General features: G+C 41.9%; 1 protein-coding gene across 3 annotated transcripts in view; it reads right to left on the reverse strand.

Annotated features, from left to right (window-relative positions):
• The window catches only part of map2k6 (mitogen-activated protein kinase kinase 6), a 114,371-nt gene that overhangs the window by 39,803 nt on the left and 54,357 nt on the right, over positions 1-20,211 (reverse strand). For all 3 annotated transcript variants that reach the window (XM_062970867.1, XM_003216980.4, XM_062970868.1), the window contains exons 2-3: positions 12,775-12,841; positions 4,637-4,685 (exon numbers count right to left, since the gene is read on the reverse strand). In XM_062970867.1, coding sequence (XP_062826937.1) covers positions 4,637-4,685; positions 12,775-12,841 — 116 coding nt within the window. The remainder of the gene's footprint in view (positions 1-4,636; positions 4,686-12,774; positions 12,842-20,211) is intronic.

The raw sequence follows: 20,211 nt of genomic DNA on the forward strand, positions 1-20,211 counted from the left end.
TGTCATGGTCTGACCATCATCTGATCTGTTTAAGTATCGCCGTGCCTTCTAACCTCCGCAGGGGTGGTGGACCCATTAAGATGGTCCGCCCCAGGAGACTGATGGATCCGGATGGACTTCTGAGGTCTCTTGGGGATCTTCCTGTCCTGGAGACTGGCGATCCTGTCGATGTCCTGGTTGATCGCTATAATAGTGAGCTATCAAGGGCATTGGACACGATCGCTCCCGAACGTCCCCTCTCACTGCGTAGAGTCGCGTCGACTCCTTGGTTTACCGAGGAGTTGGCTGTGATGAAGCGTAGGAGGAGGGGACTAGAGTGCATCTGGAGGAAATCTCGGGACGTGTCCGACCAAGCACGGGCTAAAGCCGCTATTAAGGCGTACTCCGTGGCTCTGCGAGCAGCCAGGAAAGTTTTCACGACTGCCCGCATAGCGTCTGCAGCCAACAGGCCATCGGAGTTGTTCCGAGTTGTGGGGGAGCTCCTGCGGCCTCCTGAGGTCCAGGGGCTTCCCGATGACTTGGCAACTGGGTGCAGCGATTTCGCGCACCACTTTGCAGGCAAAGTTGCTCAGATACGCCTTGAGCTAGACTCCAGCTCAATTGTGGTCTCAGCGGAGGTAACCGAGGTACCTGTCTGTTCGATCTTATGGGATTCTTTCCGGCTTGTTCTTCCTGATGACGTGGAGGGGATTCTTGGGTCTGTGAGGGCGACCACCTGCGCTCTGGATCCTTGTCCCTCTTGGCTGGTCAAGCTGGCCAAAGATGGGTTGTTGGATTGGTTTGTGACCATAATAAATGCTTCTTTGGTTCAGGGGTCGGTGCCATCCTACTTTAAGCAGGCGGTAGTAAAACCACTACTAAAAAAGCCTTCGCTTGACCCATCTATTTGTAACAACTACAGACCAATCTCCAACCTCCCGTTTTTGGGCAAGGTTCTGGAGCGGGTGGTTGCCACGCAGCTCCAGGAATTTCTCGATGACACTGATTTTCTGGACCGCTCGCAGTCTGGCTTCAGGCCTGGGTACAGTACCGAGACGGCTCTGGTCGCCTTGGTGGATGACCTCCGCAGGGAGCTGGACAGGGGGAGTGTGACCCTGCTGGTTCTCTTGGACATCTCAGCGGCTTTCGATACCATCGACCATGGTATCCTTCTGGGGAGGCTCGCCGGGATGGGGCTCGGTGGCACGGTTCTGCAGTGGCTCCGGTCCTTCCTGGAGGGTCGTTCCCAGATGGTGAAGCTGGGGGACACCTGCTCGGACCCCTGGCCATTGACCTGTGGGGTCCCGCAAGGGTCTATTTTATCCCCCATGCTATTTAACATCTACATGAAACCGTTGGGAGAGGTCATCCGGAGTTTTGGAGGGTGTTGCCATCTCTACGCAGATGACACGCAAATCCACTACTCATTTCCATCTAACTCCAAGGAAGCCCCTCGGATTCTGAACCAGTGCCTGGCCGCTGTGGCGGACTGGATGAGGAGGAACAAGCTGAGGATCAATCCTGACAAGACAGAGGCCCTCCTGGTCAGTCGCCCATCTGATCGGGGTATTGGGTGGCAACCTGTGCTGGACGGGGTTGCACTCCCCCTGAAATCACAGGTCCGCAGTTTGGGGGTCCTCCTGGATTCAGCGTTGACGCTTGAGGCTCAGGTGTCGGCGGTGGCCGGGAGGGCTTTCGCACAACTCAAACTTGTGCGCCAACTGCGACCATACCTCGTGAAGTCTGACTTGACCACGGTGGTGCATGCCTTAGTTACCTCTAGACTGGACTACTGTAATGCGCTCTACGTGGGGCTTCCCTTGAAGACGGCCCGGAAACTACAATTGGTCCAGCGCTCGGCTGCCAGATTAATAACAGGGGCGAGCTACAGGGAACGATCTACTCCCCTGTTTAAAGAGCTCCACTGGCTGCCGTTCACTTTCCGGTCCCAATTCAAGGTGCAGACCATCATCTATAAAGCCCTAAACGGTTTGGGACCCACCTACCTTAGGGACCGTATCTCCTACCATAAACCTGCTCGTTCCCTTCGTTCATCCGGGGAGGCCTTCCTTTCGCCACTGCCTCTGTCCCAGGCCCGTCTGGTGGGAACGAGGGAGAGGGCTTTTTCTGCTGTGGCCCCCCGACTGTGGAATTCATTGCCCACTGAGATTAGGCAAGCCCCCACCTTGTTAGCCTTTAAGAAAGATCTAAAAACATGGCTTTTCCGATGTGCCTTTGGGGAGTAAATGTAATATATTGCTCTGGCCATTCCCCTTGGTTTTTATCCTTTAGACTGCTCCACCATTTTATTTCCCTGTTTCCCCCTATTCCTATGTCTCTCTCTCCCGAGTTTTTAATTAAGTGTTCATGTGGCCCGCCCTGTTTTTTACTGTTTTCTCTGATTTGTGCTGTAATGTATATGATTATTTTTGCACTGTTATATTGTGTTATGATATGTTGTTTTATTTTGTTATATTGTATGGTGTCTGGGCATGGCCCCATGTAAGCCGCCCCGAGTCCCCGTTGGGGAGATGGTGGCGGGGTATAAATAAAGTTTTATTATTATTATTATAAAGTTGCAGCAAGGAAGCACAAAATGAAGAGGTAGATGCATCATTTTCTTCATATTGTATTTATTCCAGCCTTTCTCCCTCTCTTAGTCTCTCTCTTGCTCCCTCTTCATGAAGCCAAATATACCAGGAAAAAAATCCACACAAAATCAACTAACCCAATGTCCAGTTCTAACAGCCTTAGACACAAGTGAAAGCAAATAAAAAGAGCTTTACTTCAGCCAAAATAACGATAATGCAATTTAGAAAACAGAAAGTACTATCTCGATGTTAATCTTCAAGCATACACAAAACAAAAGTCTTTACCGCACACATCAAACAAGGTCTTTGATACACAGGCTTACAAGTTGACAAAACTGGAAAGTTTGATAGATTCCACGCTATATGTGATGCTGGGTTCAGGCTCTTTCTTGAAAGTAAGACAGTTGCAGCCAGCAATGGGCTCTAGCCTTGCTGCTAATTTATAGCCCTGAGCTTTCTAGCACACCCAAAGTTCCTCAAAGTGGGCAAGAGCAAAGTGGACAGCAATCTCCCAAAGTGGACAAGAGAATGAGGTATGGAGGCTGCTCTCTTGAAGTCCCAAAGCCCTGTTCTCTCATGCGAGCACTCCCTCTGGCACTAGCACTTAACTCAAAACACTGCTTATGTCTAAGCAAAACCTGGATGAGTGACAGCTCTTAACTCAAAATGCTCTTAAGTTGTGGTGCTCTTACGTCGAGGTTCCACTATACTAAGCTAAGTGCACCATTCTGTGAGTACAGCTATATGAAACAAGGCCTTCGTGATTGCCCAAAGTGGCCCACTGTGCACTCAAAGGTCTCTAGGAGACACAACAGATCATTCTGGGTTATGAGGGAGCTATACTTAAGTTACAGGGGATCAGATCAAAATGAAAAGAAAATGGAAGGGAAGCATGGGGAAAATGAAAATCACCGATACAAGTCGCAACCTCCAAAGCCCCAGGGACACTGGCGTACTCTACTCATTCATGGAAATTGAATAGATAAATATGCAGTTGCATCAAGGTAAGATTCCCACATAGCTCTCTACATACAGCAAGTAATGGCAAAGAAAAAACAAACTACCGTATTTTTCGCTTTATTGGACGCACCGGATGATAAGACGCATCCAGGAACTAAGGGCAAAATGGGGCGATGTGTGCCGTGCGCACATCGCCCCATTCTCCCTGCCTGGACGCAGATCCCTGCCTGGACGCAGAATGGGCACATTCTCCCTTCCTGGATGTGTCGGCAGACGCATCCAGGAAGGGAGAATGGGGCGATGTGTGCCGTGCGCGCGCGCCATTCTCTCTGCGCGCCCCATTCTCTCTGCGATGTGTGCGTGCGCGCGCCCCATGCCTTGGCTTCCCTTTTTCTGTGTCCGGGCGAAATGAATGAAGGTCCTTAAGTTCGGGGGAGTTCTTCCTCGCTTTGGGAGGAGCCGGAGAAAGAGAAAGAAGGGAAGGAGAGAGGGCAGCGCGGAGGAGATTGTCTGGCAGCCGAAAAGAAAGGAAGCAAGGAAGAGGGAAAGTTGAGGCGAAGGGAGAGGGAGGCTCAGGCTGGGGTTGTTTCCCTCTCCTCCTTCTTCTTCAAGGGTTAAGTTGAGGCTGAAGGAAAAGGACAGACACAGAGAGGCTTCCCTCTCCTCAGGAAGCGATGTGGGGCGATGTGTGCGTGCGCGCGCCCCATTCTCTCTGCCTGGATGCGTCTGCCGCATCCAGGAATGCGTCTGCCGACGCATCCAGGAAGGGAGAATGGGCACATTGCGTTTATAAGACGCACTGACTTTTCCCCTCTATTTTTTGGGGAAAAAAAGTGCGTCCTATAAAGCGAAAAATACGGTACATTCATACACTCACTAAGCAGAAGTAAAAGGATATCTGAAAAGGACTCTAGGTCTTTCAGAATGCTAAATTCTTTTAATAATTGGTTTTAATAGATGAACAGATAAAGGTGTGATTACTGAAGGAGAAAAGAATAACTGACTTCTGTTAAATAATACGATTGGCATGTGACTCTGAATTCACTGTTGTAATCTACTACTTTCTCAGTCCTTGATGTACAAAAAGTATTTTATTACCACTGTACCTTGTCACCAATATTGATGCAAGCTTTGGAGTCCAGATCTCGAGGTGGCCTAAAGAACAGAAAAAGTCAGAACAAGACAAACATTAAATATTTCACAGTTCATGTCCGAAAAGTGTTTTCATTAGATGGCATTGTATTTAAATTCCTCCTCTCTCCCACAATGGAATCCAAAGAGTCATGTATAGGAGGTTTTGTATATAGTAACCCATCAAGACTGAACCCAACTTGTTTAGAATAAAGTTGGTTGGTGTATTAGATGTCTTCTTCAGACAGCGCACTGGCACCAAGTATGAAAAGATAGTTATGAAAAGATAGTTAGAAATTTAACACATCTGCATAGAACTCATCATGTGTGCAACCACATGGGTGGATCTACACACAAACAAAAACGTACAGTCACCAACTTTTTATATACTTTTGATTGGAAGTTAAACTTTCAATCTGTTGGCAAGCCAACAATACTTCTGAAGGCTTACCTCCTGGAATAAAGAGTTTCTAACATTTTTAACCAGTTTGTTGCTAAGGAATGTCTCCAAGTTTCATAACCTATATTTTGCATATACCCTGTTTCCCTGAAAATAAGACATCCTCAGAAAATAAGACCTAGTAGAGGTTTTGATAAATTGCTAAATATAAGGCCTCCCCCAAAAGTAAGACCTAGCAAAGTTTTTATTTGGAAGCATGCCCGGCGCCAAACAGAACACCAGAGCATGCAGGATTGGTAAATGTACATACCAGTTGTACATGGAAATAATGGTAGTAACAAGAAATTCTTAATAGGATTCACAGTTTGTCTGATTATGTTGGTTTGTGATGACAACTACTGTACACTACAGCATATAATAAATGTTCATTTTTTTTGTTCAACAATAAATGTGAATTCTTCTTCATGTAAAAATAAGACATCCTCTGAAAATAAGACCTAGCACATCTTTGGGAGCAAAAATTAATATAAGACACTGTCTTATTTTCGGGGAAACACGGTAGTTTAAATTTTCACCTTCACAAACTTTTTCAACCATTTTCAAAAGATAAAGTTTTGACAATAGTCAATGACTCCAAGTTAATTGCTAAAATTATTCTTGTTAACATTCTGGACAACAATTCAGAATTTGTAACATCACCAAAAAAGGTCTTGTTCCTCCCACCTCTAGAAAAAGAACCACTGTTCTTATCTCTTCATCTTTAACTCTCTTTTTTACTCTTATGAGAAGCAGTGGTCCTCTAATGAGAGCTTCTTATAATACTATTAGTGTAATCATACATAAATACTTTGAATTTATGTCTGGAGTACATGTCAGACTTGCTTATCCATGGGCTCGCTTTCCATGCTTTAAGTTACCCATGCTCACTGCTACCAAGACAACAGAAGAGTTTGTAGACATCTCTCAGTTCTCTAGAGCTATTCTATGGCATTGCTTGGGTCAGACATTGACTTCCCATCTTTCCCTTGTTGCGCAAATATCTATTGCAGAGGTGACAGGGGAGAGAGTTGGGAGAAAATTGGTTCCATCACTTTCTGTGGAGCAGTAGATGAGTGAAGTGGGGGAAACTATTATGAGCCACGTGGAGAGTTGTTTCAAGTCTGCCTTAATTCTGTCATATCTGTTTAAGGATTAAACTGTGGTCCCAAAATACAGGATTTGTTACTATCTAAGGTTTCGGGCATCCAAGGGAGTATCCTAGAACTTATCCCCCGTCCCAAAAAAGGGATCTCACTGTACTTCATCAGAGTCAAAATCATGGCTGATTTTGCTTTGGAAGCACTTCCCTGTGACAATTTACTTTCTCCTCTCCTGCTCAATCTAGAAGGAAAAGGGTCTCTGCATTGATAATGTTCCACTAAGCTCTCATGGTAATTAATCAGTAAGGTCAGCCAGCAGAGAAGGTCTTTAACTAAATGATTTTTTAACACAACAGCTCTAATTCTGACAATTGTTGCTAGGTACTACACTGTTCTGTCAGCATACAAGTACATTTAAACAAAACGTAGCAGAGACCAAGATGGATTCTGAAGAAGACATTTTGAAGAGATGCTCAATGAAATAAATTGTTTACACTACATCAACTAGCCTTTTTCTAGTTTAGTGGATTCTAAAGATCCACATGTGAAATATTCTGTGTACAAAGGACTTTGCAGAGGGTGGGGAAAAATTGTGGGTAGAACACCTACTGCAGTCTTTCATGATACCACAAACCCCACCTTATGCATACCTAGAGACCTCATCACATGGAGGTTGAGAAGCTGGGGGACAGCAGGGAAAACTGTGGGACAGTGTAAGGTTTTGTTCCCTAACCATCAGTGGTCGAGGAATCCCATCCCATGACATTTCTGTGCTGTCCCTGGCTTCCTGCCACATCCTGTCCACCTACTTGAATGAGAACTCAAATGTACACCCGACTCCTCCAGGCTTCACTTCTCTGTGCTGCCAGCACGCTGCTGGCATGGAGCCCAAAGGAGCCCCATCAGAAGTAGCCCTACATCATTTGATGGGCTCAGGAGGATTCTGTGCCGGCAACATGCACACCATTAGGGAGGAGTAATCTTGACCCATATTTACAGTAGATTAGTATCCCAGGAACCAGATGGACAACAAAGAAAGCTCTCTTACTGTAACACTGACCTATGATACATCTTTCAGCTTATTCTACTTCATATAGTTGGCAGGAATTACTAGTAAATGTGTGTATCTCTAGAAAAAGGGTAATCGGTGCCATTTCAGGTTTTCTGCTACTCTGATCAACTGTACTTTCTTCCACTGCAGCCAACCACTTATATACTCCATACTATAGGAATGAATAAGAGTTGATGTCTATCCAACTATATTAATCAGGACCCCTAAGTGGCAACTTTCCCTGAAACCACAGAAGGTCATATTTATTGTACAAAAGGACAGCCAGTAAACTAGGCTTTCCTACGTACCTAATGAGAAAGAACAAAGCAACAGAAGATTACATGATGCGGCAGGAAGCAAATAAACACAGGTAACCCTGAGTAAGATCCAGACCTTTTCTCTAAATACGAAATGCCCACCTATTTATAGGCAACCTGGAAGAGACTTGGTTTATCTAATCCATGACAGAAATAGCTCCAACTAAGTGAGCAATGATGAGCTTTGCCATAAATCCCATCTTTATAGTAGGGGATAAAGAATCAGTCATTCTTTTTAAAAGAACTGGTCTATTGCTGTCTGGCACAGAAAACACTATCAATGGGATTTTACTGGGGCAAATCTAATGCTTTTTTGTTTTAAGTGTGTGGCAAATATATAGACTTGCTAAATCTCATTTAAAACTTACACATATAGACAGAACACTTAATGTTACTTTTGGTCTATTTTAAAAGACCCACGAACTTTCTGAACTAGAACTTTCACAAAACGTTTTTTTTTTGCAGAGAGGTCTACTTCTTTTTCATTGAACACTTGCTTAACTTGTTCTTGAAATTGAAAAGATGGGAAGAAGAATCTCCTGTTCCTCCCAGCCGATGGGTGAAACAAGATGGGACCAAACTCCTTTTTCAGAGCTGGGTTCTTGAAATCGTATTCCATTCTGATAATTCCACTATTCTTCCACTTTTGGTACTCTTTCCAAATCTAAATAATTCTGCACTCAAGAAATATTATCTCAATCCGAGTTACTCCTCTATTATGGCCATATTTACTTTCCATTGATGTGTCTAGGTATGGGGCTCAATAATGTTGCAGACACAAGATAATACAAGAAAGGCTATCTGAAAAATCAAAGATAAAAGTCACAAGCAGAGGAGGGATAAGATAAATTGCTTTCCATAAGAAATATAATGGAGTGTCTTATCAAGTGCTTCTACTAACTGCAACAGCAACCGTGAGTTCCCAGTGAAAATCAAGTTTATTTTCATCGATAGGAGAGCTCTGTTGTCTGTTGCACAAAGAAGAGAAGGGTGGAGGCATTACAAATGTTTAGCCTTGAGGTCTGCAGTCAAGGAGGCACCACTAGCACACCCTTTCTGAGAGAAAAAGAATGCTGCGAATATGGTACTTGACAGTGAAAACAGCCAATTGATGCCCAAATGGAGTGCCAGATAGAAGTAATGAGTCAGAATGTGTTGCCTCACATAAACCACTTTTAGCTTAAAGACATGAGGAAAGCCAAGAGTCTCTTGCACCATTGCATGAATGGTTAAGGGGTCCTTATTAGGCATGGGCAAATCTTTGGAATAAGTCGTTTATCATAATAAATTCATTATTCAAAATAGATAAAAGGGGTTTCCGAGGTGGTTTGGCGCTTTGGAATTAACCTTCCTATTTGAAGCGTTGGTGCCCATGCCTCTAAATACCTTCGGATAACCTTCAGATATATGGGAAAGTGTTTTAATTAAATCAACATTTGCTATTCAGGACAGAAATCGCCCTTCCCGTTTTGGACTGGTTGCTTTATATGGGTCTCTTAAACCAGCTTCAGAAGTGGAGGGAGCCTGGATCTTGTCTTCCCATGCTTAAACTCGGGCTTGCAAAAGTGGAGGGAGGATCTGTCTTGCAAACTACTTCGTCTTCCCGCGCTTAAACCTGGGCTTGCAGAAAGGAGAGAGCCTGATAATTGCAGGGCTTTAATTCTGCAGGATCTCCCTTGCAAACCCCCTCCTGCCTTTGCCAGAAACTTTAAGTGAGGAAAGGAGGAAAAGGAGGGAGATCAATCCCAATGTGCTGGCAAAACCCCAGACCAGAACTCTCCACCCAATGGGCAGGGAAAGCAAACTATCACCCTACTAAGGATTTTCCACAACCCCCCTATTATTTTAAATTACATTATTATTATTATTATTATTATTATTATTATTATTATTATTATTATTATTATTATTATTATTATTATTGGCACCTCACTTTTCTCTCTAGATTTCAGACAGAAAGGGACTCACGTTTTATATATATATATTAGTATCACTCTGGGAAGGGAAAAGGTTGCATTTTTAATCTATGTTTTAGTAGTATTCCTGTGTATGTGACATGTGTAAGCCCCATCCACTCCTGAGCGCAGGAAGAAACCCACTCCTAGATCATCTTCTTATCCCAGATTATATGGCAGTGGGGACATATATTCTCCTCCTCCTCCTCCTCCTCCTCTTCCTCTTCCTCCTCCTCTTCCTCCTCGTTTGCAAGAGGAATCAGGCTGGATCTACACTAGCCTATTTCCCAGGATCTTATCCCAGATTTTATGGCAGTGGGGGCATATATTCTCCTCCTCCTCGTTTGCAAGATCAGGCTGGATCTACACTGGCCTATATCCCAGGATCTTATCCCAGATTATATGGCAGTGGGAGCATATATTCTCCTCCTCCTTCTCTTTCTCCTCCTCCTCCTCGTTTGCAAGATCAGGCTGGATCTACACTGGCCTATATTCCAGGATCTTATCCCAGATTGTATGGCAGTGGGGACATATATTCTCCTTCTCCTTCTCCTCCTCCTCCTCCTCCTCCTCCTCCTTCTCGTTTGCAAGAGGAATCAGGCTGGATTTACACTGGCCTATATCCCAGGATCTTATCCCAGATTATCTTATTTAAACTGGATTATGAGAGTCCCCACTGCCATATAATCTGGGATAAGAAGAAAAGTGATGGATCTTGGCACACAGCTTTGAATCCTGGGGGAGTTTTGGGAGGGTTGACCCAAGACTTTTGGGGATTCTATACATTTTCTCATGGGAGCATTCATAAAAAAACAAAAGATTGAGGTTTTTTCCTAAGACATAGTGTAACATCGGAAGCGGGCTAAGCCTCATAGGGAAGAAAGCCACTCGTATGGGGCTAAGCCTCAAAGGCAGAAACAGCGGACTCATTTTTGGGACAGCATGGTGACATGTAGTGGTTTGAGAGTTGGATAACTATTGTGGCTTCATTCCCCACTTAGCCATGGTGGTCACACACTCTCAGCCCCAGAAAACCCAATGAAATGGGAAATAACAGGAATAGATTTCTTTACTCAGAGGCTGATGGCCATCTGTCAGGAGTGATTTGATAGTGTGATATGATTTCTGTTCCTGGTTGATAAATGTCATTTCCTAATTGGTTCTGTCATAAAAACAGCAAGGGACATCGTCCTATAAAAAATAGCGCATTATGGTTTGTTGAGTCTCTCTCCACCAATTTAACAAGGTTTCAGCCACAAAAACAAAGTTTCTGAAGTAGAACAATGACTTTCAAAGTAAAGACAACCCAATGAAACAGGAAATAAGACTTTCAAACCAGGAACAGATTTCTGCAATTATTAAAAAATGGTTTATTATAAAAGCTACGAAAATTTGCCAAAAATCAAAGGATAAGGAAAACGTTTTGAAATTTGGTGAGCTAACAGTGGTAAATGTGTTCTACCACTGTAGCAAATTTCATTAGGATAGCTCAAAAATGACGGGGAGAGAGGCCCCTCAATTTTCCCCATTGACGATGTTTTCCTTTATGCACATGCGCATCCACCATTAACAAGGTACATACGAAGCTTTGGAAAGTTTTGGTTTTTTTTGCTTCAAAATTTGGAAATGACTTTAGAAACGAAGCGCCAGCACCCCCTACTTTAGAAGCGAGTATTGAACCATTTTTTTCATGGATCGCACATACCTAGTCCTTATATAACAAAGAAGCCAGGAAATTTCAAAGATCTAACTCACTCTTGCTTAGGTAGAAATCTTAGCAGAGATAATCTTAGCTGAAAGCAGTATGGCCTAATTCCACTGGAAAAGAGGAGTATACAGTACAACAACTTTACTCACAAGGGTTAAATTCCAAAACTCCCCCCCCCCCAATTGATACTTGAAGTTGTAGATAATAATGAAACACATATTTTGACTGTACTTGGAAACAATCATAAACAGCACTGTTTGTAGCACCTCAAAAGGACTACAAACAGTTTACACGAAATCCTATTAGGTGCCACCCTTTGTTCCTACCTGGAGATCTATAAAAATGCAACCATATTGGTTTGTCTTATGACTAACTTGATAAAAGAGGCATCAGGTACATGATGTACAATCAATCAATCAATCAATCAATCAATCAAAAAACTGTAGCTATGTCCAAGATACCACCATCAATAAAACACTCCAGCACTAATTGTGATCCTCCCCCCACCTCCCTCACCCGCTAAAACATTAAAGGGATTGCCTTGCCATGCTATCCTATCCTGAGGTACTTTAAATATATACTCAAGTCTGACATTAGAAAAAAAAAAGTGTTTCAAATACCGTATAGCCAGTAGTATTTTTTCAACAGGGGCAGTGCTGACGTAGTCAGGAAAATAGAAATGCAACTTACTGGAAGGCAAACAACCCCCCCCCCCCCAAAAAAAAAAGGAAACTGGCAACATCTGCTTTTCACTCCTCTGCTGCTGTGCTCTGCCTTCCTTTAGATTGGACATAGAACTACCCATCACTGGAAAAGTTAAGAAAAAATATCCATGGATTCTGATGGATCCGCAATAGATGGATCTTTGTGGCTCCTATTCCAGCTCAAGCCAGTTCATAGGATGCCTGTGGCTATGTAGATCCACCCAGAGCGGTAGGTCAGTTACTGAATTTTACATCCTTGCAATTCCAGAAAAAACAAACACTCAATAATTTTCCCACCACAGCACTTCCTTGAATGAGTGATTGGCCATGGCAAAGTCAAATATGTACACAATCCTTTCCTTTGTACAGTGGCTTCAACCTAAGCAGCCATAAAACCACTTGCCCACTTGCTGGGTAGCCAGTACCCCAACTCTTCTAACAAACAAGCAACAGATAGGTCCCTGTGCCAATGATTTTCTCTATTGCAATAGCAAACTTCTGCTGAAGAAATCTTGCCAAGAAAATCCTGATAGGCTTACCTTAGGGTTGCAATATGTCAGAAACCACTTGAAAACACACAAGAACAAAACTAGAGTACAAGTTCATTTCCAACAAGAGAAGAACCTGAGATTCCTTGTCTATTTCCACAGCATCCTGAGATTATCCTGTTCCTCTCCTGAACTTTCCATCTTGTGCTTCGGGTCTCAAGGGATGAAAACTGACAACCACAAATGATGACTGGCTTGTTAGTGAAAACGATTTTTGAGTGATCTCAAATTCAACCACTCATCCTCCCACACAGTCCTGATTCGCAAAATGAAAATAAAAGATATACATACGTAGAGCTTGTCTGTGGTTGTTCAAATGCTTCTTTAGGAATTCTCAGCCCTGGATTTTTCTTCCTGCCTGTGGATAGGGGAATACAAAAAAAAATTAGAATTACAGGTAGTCACCGAGTTACAAACATCTGACTTACAAATAACTCATAGTTAAGAACGGAGGTGAGACAACAGGAAGTGAGAGAAATCAACTCTTTGGAAGGGAAATTCATTCCTGGAAGAGTTAGCATGAGAAAAGGTGTCCCAACTGGAAATTTATCCCCAATACTTGTTTCCACAGCAAGTCGTTTTTTTTCAAAATCCAATTATCACACAGACAGAAAGTGAAGGAAAATTTTCTGAACAGGGGCACAGACAGCCAAACAAACACTACCACAGGAGTATTAACCCTTCCCTATGCTATCCAAAGCTAAAAGATAAATACAGTAGAGTCTAGCTTATCCAACCTCTACTTATCCAACGTTCTGTATTATCCAATGCAGTCAGCCTTTTAGTAGCCAATGTTTTTGTAGTCAATGTTTCCAATACATTGCAATGTTTTGGTGCTAAATTTGTAAATACAGTAACTACTACATAACATTACTGTGTACTGAACTGCTTTTTCTGACGATTAGTTGTAAAACATGATGTTTTGGTGCTTAATTTGTAAAATCATAATGTAATTTGATGTTTAATAGGCTTTTCCTTAGTCCCTCCTTATTATCCAACATTTTCACTTATTCAACATTCTGCTGGCTCGTTTATGTTGGATAAGTGAGATTCTACTGTAGTTTTGGCTGGAGTTACACTTAAAGTGTACCCGTTCTGATTTATAAAAAATGTTAACTTAAGAACAACCTACAGAAGCTGTCTTGTTTGTAACTTGGGGGCTGTCTGTACTTCTCACTAAACACAGGTCACATCTTAGAAGGCAGAGCTTGTGTGAATATCCAGTCTGATCTGACATCAGTCCCAGCCAGGACAGCGAACACTGCACAGAATTCAATATGTAAAGTTCTTCTGTTAATATTCAGTTTATCCCTCAAGTTCTTCTATTTGATATGGGCACCAATTAGCAAGTCTCAGTATTCTATTCAACATGGCACAGCGATCTGGCTTCCTGATATGACCCTTTTGCCTTTAAAAGGTTTTTTTTTTAAATATATTTTATAAGGTTTTAAAAATATTTCTATATTTAAAAGATAAGGAGGGAAAACTTTTAGAACATGTGAAGAGGATCTATGTGGAATACATGTCACAAAAAACATATATAATTAAACCAAAATAAATACCAGAGCCCCTTTTTTTAATCACAATTGCTTTTCTATGCTTTGAACATCTCTGTCCTAACTCTGAACTTTTAAACATCACGGGTGCACGTTGCTTTTGGAGTGTCAACTCCCAACAACCCCAATTCAGGGGGCGGAGGACTACAGTTGCCAGCTACTGCAAAAGAGAGGGTTACAACTGACAAAGCAAAGAAAATGAATTCAACTAGATAAATAAAGGTTTTATTTCTTTTATACATATGTCTAAATAGCCTTGAACTAGCTGGGAATTGATACAGAAGTTATTATGAAACTAGATTAAAAAAATTAACATACCTTTCATGGAGTAAGAACGAAATGTGCTATTTTCATTTTTAAAAAATTGGTTCACATTGTTGCAGTAGAATAATAATGAAGCATAAAGCAAGAGTCTTATGCAACCTCATTTAGCACAGCAATCACAATGAAAACAAGCCCCTCAGGTGCGTTTTACGTGCACGAAATAATGTGCTTTGGCTGCTTGGAAAAATATACAGTACTCTCAACAGACGGTCCACCTTGAGGCAACACATACAAATTGCAACTATTCAAACAGATCTGCAGAAAGCATAGAAATATTTGTGCAGAAAGGCATTTAGAGTTCATGACCATCAAATACCCAGTCTGTCTACTTCATTTGTTCACCTGTCCCAAAATCCAGCTCATTCATATGCAGCTTGGTGATTCTGTATTAGCACCCAATATTTGATATGTGGCACAGTACTGTACCACAAGAGCAGAAAAGGAAAACTAGGATGTCTTTCTTTCAGTGTTCAAATCTCAGCTCAAGATATACATTATCATTAAGCAGGCCAGTCTCTCCTTCTGCTCTGACATCATCTGCAATGTTGGTGGTCACAGTGTAGAGCAGGAGTCCTCAAACTTTTTAAGTGGAGAGCCGATTCACAGTCCCTCAGACTGTTGGGGGGCTGGAAAATGATGAAATAGTTAAAAAATAAGATTGTTTTTGTGTGCCTTCAAGTTGTTTCAGATTTTGGTCAACCCTAAGTCTAAAGTTTAGGACAGAGGCCAGGTAAATGACTTAGAGGGTCACATCCGGCCCATGGGCCTTAGTTTGGTGACCCCTGATCTAGAAGATCTCATAAGACCATAGGTAAGCAAAGAGACCTCCAAAAACCATCTAGATGGTCTCATGAGACCATCGGTAAGCAAAGAGACCTCCAAAGACCATCTAGATGGTCTCATAAGATGATAGGTAAGGAAAGGGGCCTCCAAAGGCCATCTAGATGATCTCATCAGGCCATCAGAAGACCACAGATAAGAAAAGGGACCTCAAAGACCATTTCATAAGACCATAGGTAAGGAAAGTGACCTCCAAAAGCCATCTAGATGGTCTCATAAGGCCGTAGCTAAACAAAGAGACCTTAAAAGACCATCTAAACGGTTCAGGACCTGCCTATCTCCGTGATTGCCTCCTCTCCTACAAACCAACGCGAGCCCTGAGATCATCCGGGGAGGCGCTCCTCTCGCTCCCGCCTTTGTCTCAAATGCGGCTGGTGGGGACGAGGGAGAGGGCCTTCTCGGCAGTGGCCCCCCGGCTCTGGAACTCTCTCCCTAAGGAGATCAGGTTAGCTCCTTCCCTGCCCATTTTCTGCCGGGAATTAAAAACATGGTTGTTCCAGAGCGCGTTTGAATGAACAGGCCCAATACAGCTGGCATTAGAATACTTCTCTCTGTTTAAAAGCGTACGGCACTTTATCACTCATTTCCATGACACAGCACTTTATGAAACCTGTCCCCCCTGGTTTGTTTTTAATTCTCTGATTTTATTGCTTGGATTTTAATGTATTTATTATTTATTTTGTGAATCGTTGGAATGTTTTTGGTCAAATGTCTTGTGTTGTTGTTTTCGGGCTTGTCCCTGTTGTGAGCCGCCCCGAGTCCCTTCGGGGAGATGGGGCGGGATATAAAAATAAAGTTTATTATTATTTATTATTATTATCTAGACGATCTCATAAGACCATAGGTAAGCAAAGAGACCTCCAAAAAGGATAGGCTTAGGTCAACCCTAAGTCTAAAGTTTAGGACAGGGGCTAGGAAAATGACCTTGCAGGGCCGCATCTGGCCCATGGATCTTAGTTTGGGGACCCCTGGTGTAGAGAAACATAATAAAGATCTTAAACAATAAACATGTAAAGGCTTCAGGAGAGGACTCCACAAACCATAAATGTGTTCAGATAGTCCTCATAACATGGCCATCACATGTGACATTTTCTCAACCCATTCTCTGCCCTCAAAAATGAACAAATATCTAGGGGGAAGGTGTAATGGATACAGTGCTGGATTTACTATTGTGCTTAGGTGTGCTTAAGCACAGGGCATCTTCCTGCCTCCCAAAAAATATTTAAGATAGGTTTTGCTCATGTGGAGCAATTCTACATTTAAAGGTGTTCTGTTTTGGAGCGATTCAAGACATAATGATAGAGTTGATAGTCTATGGGAGTATGCCACAAAACTGACAGCGTATACAGGACCTACCAGGCTGATTTCCTTCAGGGCCCAAGGAAAAGGCCTCATAATTTAACTGGCACAGGGTCTCATTTGAATAAACATAACTGCAAGCTGGGAACTGCAAGCTGTAGATTTTTCTTTTACACAGTAGTCATGTAATTGTAATTAATAGATAATTCTGTATGCTTCATTATTATATGTAGTCTACCTTATATCTGATTTTATAGTATCAATATTAAATACAAATATTGTTTAGAAATGAATAAATGTCTGTAATTAGGGAAACATGTAGATTTCACACACATTTCTTTTCCTGCTAGGGGATGAGATGAAATATTTTTCTCCACCCGATTTCCCCAATTTTCTGTGGTTGTTGCATTTTTTCCAGGCCTTCACCTTTAGGGACAACCAGAGGTCAGGGACAATATGTGCAGGAAAGAGATTAGACACATGCCACATATATACATCCTTAGATCATCATCACTGTGATTTTATTTTGAACAACATTGGGGGGGAAACTAAACGGGGATTCCTGAAGTATCTTTTCAAGGGTATTAGCCTTTCGGTTTTTAAATAACTTTGAAATTATGGAAAACCCAGTGTTGTCTTAGGCTTCTATTGCACCATTAGCTTAAGTAATGAACATTCTGTATATGCATGTTTAAATGTGTCTGCCATATATACTCTTTAGCTTCCAGCTATTGCAATATGTCTTACTGGGAAAAATGAAAGTGCTACTGTATGAAAACAGATCTCCTCCCTGAGAACCATAGGTGGCCAAGGAAAATTGGCTAAAATACAAAAGGAAAAAGAAGTTCTTAATGAGAAAAGAAAATACACACACAGCTAGTCATTCACTGCAACAGAAACAAGAGGAAGAAATGCAAGAAAATTTACTTTAAATGGCCACAAATAGATATGTTTCTGTCCTCTTTTTCATACATGAAGTTCCTAAATTTCAGGGCTCTAGACAACTTAAACATTTGAAAGTATGATGAAAAAAGCACAGGGCATAACAAAATAAGTAGCAATATAAAAAAAATTCTGGAAATGCAGAAGACACAGGAAAAAATTATCTAACTTGAGAGGGGGATAGGCGGAGGATGTAAAACTGCAGTGCTGGCAGCTTTTGTACACATTCCCCTGCACAGCCTTTGTAAATAATTTGGTGTGAGTAAACCTATGATCCCAGCCTAAATATTCAAACATCATCAGATTCCATCTGATCCTAGAAACTAAGCAGGAGCAACTCTTGACAGTGTAGTCTAAATATCCCTCATCTGAAATTCTGTAATCAGGAATGTGCCCAAATCCAAATCTTTTAGGCGCTACAGCAAATACAGTAGAGTCTCACATATCCAAGATAAATGGGCCGGCAGAACATTTGATAAGCGAAAATCTTGGATATTAAGGAGGGATTAAGAGAAAAGCCTATTAAACATTAAATTACATTATGATTTTACAAATTAAGCACCAAAAGATGTTTTACAAGAAATTGACAAAAAAAGCAATTCAATGTAGTTATGTAGTAATTACTGTATTTACGAATTTAGCACCAAAACATTGCAACGTTTACTACAAAAACAATGACTACTTAAAGGCAGACTGCCTTGGATAATACAGAACCTTGGATAAGTGAAGCTTGGATAAGTGAGACTACTGTACATACTTGCACAGTATTTGGAAGGCTGGAAAGAAGTATAGTTGAAAGATGTGTGGCAAGAGTCCATACCTTCCATCATTTCATATATTCTCACATTTATGTTCAGCCAAACACATTAGGAGAGCCACTGAAATGGTGAAAGCAGGCAGCTGATAGCCCAATCACTGCTAACTTATTGGATTTCCATCTGGAAAATACTTGGTAGAAAAGGCAGTGACTGAGATTCATTTGTGAAAATGTGGAGGCCTGGGGGCATGAAGGTAGCTATTTATTGGTGTGAGACTCTTCTTTGGGTCAAGGCTGGAAACAATTGCCAGCAACCATACTTCTTGCTCTAGACCTCACTTTGTCTGGGGTGGTGGAGATGGAGGAGAAGAAGTAGCCACTGCAGCTACTGCTTGTGCACTCAGGCACACTCCCTCCCATTCCCTTCCTCTTCCCTGAGCCAGGTGATATCCAAGAAAGTGTGTCTGACAGATGCATTTTTATATAGGCAGAGGTATATATGTACTGTATTCCATTGTCAGTCTCCCACTGGATGTGAGATAGACTGTTGGAGACTAGCCTGGAGGGGAAGCAAAGGAGAGAATTCCAGGAGAGCAATAAAACAAGCCTTTTATTGTTATCACAGCTGATGATAAGGCAAAACAGCCGTAGCTATCCAATCTAGTGGGTCCGTACTATGCAAATGGCCATTGCAACATGTGCGTAGCGAACAAAGGATTTTATATCTTGGCTTATCTAAAATTGACCAATGGCTAAGGGTCTTCCTCTCCTTCCACACCTACTTGGCACAAGTGATACCAGTGACCTAACTTGTTGATTTCAAGCTAACTTTTGGTCTTGGAACATTCTGGAGAAAGGCACCAGTTCACAGGAAGGGATGTGCATATGCATAAGCAATACTACATAGGCAATAGTTTACTATTTTTCTGACTTATGGTCCCTACAAGACAACAAGGTAATATAGATTACCTGGCAACTTCTGAACATTCATTTCTGAAGAAAAACTTATGAAATTCATGGGGCTATGAATAAGTTACTTGAAAGCATGTGCACACAAACTGATGATCAACATACTCATGGGCGAGTATGATTGTCTTCCAAAGGTAGAGTCTTGGTGGTGGGTTTGTATATTACTGTAGAGACTAATCTTGGATCTGCATGGACTTTCGCTACGAGGATATACATTTCCAGGTGGAAGGCAGTCACAAGTTTTTGCTTGACATTGCTTGATGATGACCTCATCCAGAATATTTTATTAAGTGCAGTAAAATAAAACAGTCCACAATCATTCCTCAGGTATTCTATTTTCTTTTTTCACATCTCTGCCTCATTCCTTCAGGAAAGGCCAAGATATTTTACTGTTGAAAGCAAAGCCAAAATAATGTCCCTGTCCTTCATGCCAGACCCAACACAGACCCAATGTTTTGATACAACAATGAGACATTAAGTTCTCCCTCTATCTATCAATGCCCTTTGCTATCTGGATGCTGACCTAGATAGGTCACTTTGCTCCATTATTTGGTAGGAATAGCCCAGTTTCAGATAAGTTCTCATCAGCACACAAGCTTCACTGCATACACAGATTCCTTTTACCTGCCAAGGCCACCAAATTTATTTCAGCTGAGATATCAGATGTGAGCCACTGCCTTGGATGAAATAAAACATGAGATACATAAATATGAAAAAAAAAAACAGGACTGGTATGCACAACTTCCTTATTTGTTGCAGAAAGGTTTAATCCCTTCTTATTTTAAATGGAATCTGATGTGTAATCAACACTATGTATATATTCAGATGCAACCAAATTCATGGAAAAGAACAAAATCATTTGTCCTTCTCTGCAAATGTGTACTTGGTATTCAAGGGGAAAAATATATAACTTATAAAAAGACTGGGACTTCTATCTGGAAAGATTTTAATGAGAAGATAGATAAGGATTTATCCAGAGTTTGCTTCTCTGAGACACCCTGCCTTGATCTGTGGAATTTCAGAAGAGTTTGGCTGCACTGC

The sequence above is a fragment of the Anolis carolinensis genome, chromosome 2 (assembly GCF_035594765.1).
Source record: "Anolis carolinensis isolate JA03-04 chromosome 2, rAnoCar3.1.pri, whole genome shotgun sequence".
Lineage (NCBI taxonomy): Eukaryota > Metazoa > Chordata > Lepidosauria > Squamata > Dactyloidae > Anolis > Anolis carolinensis.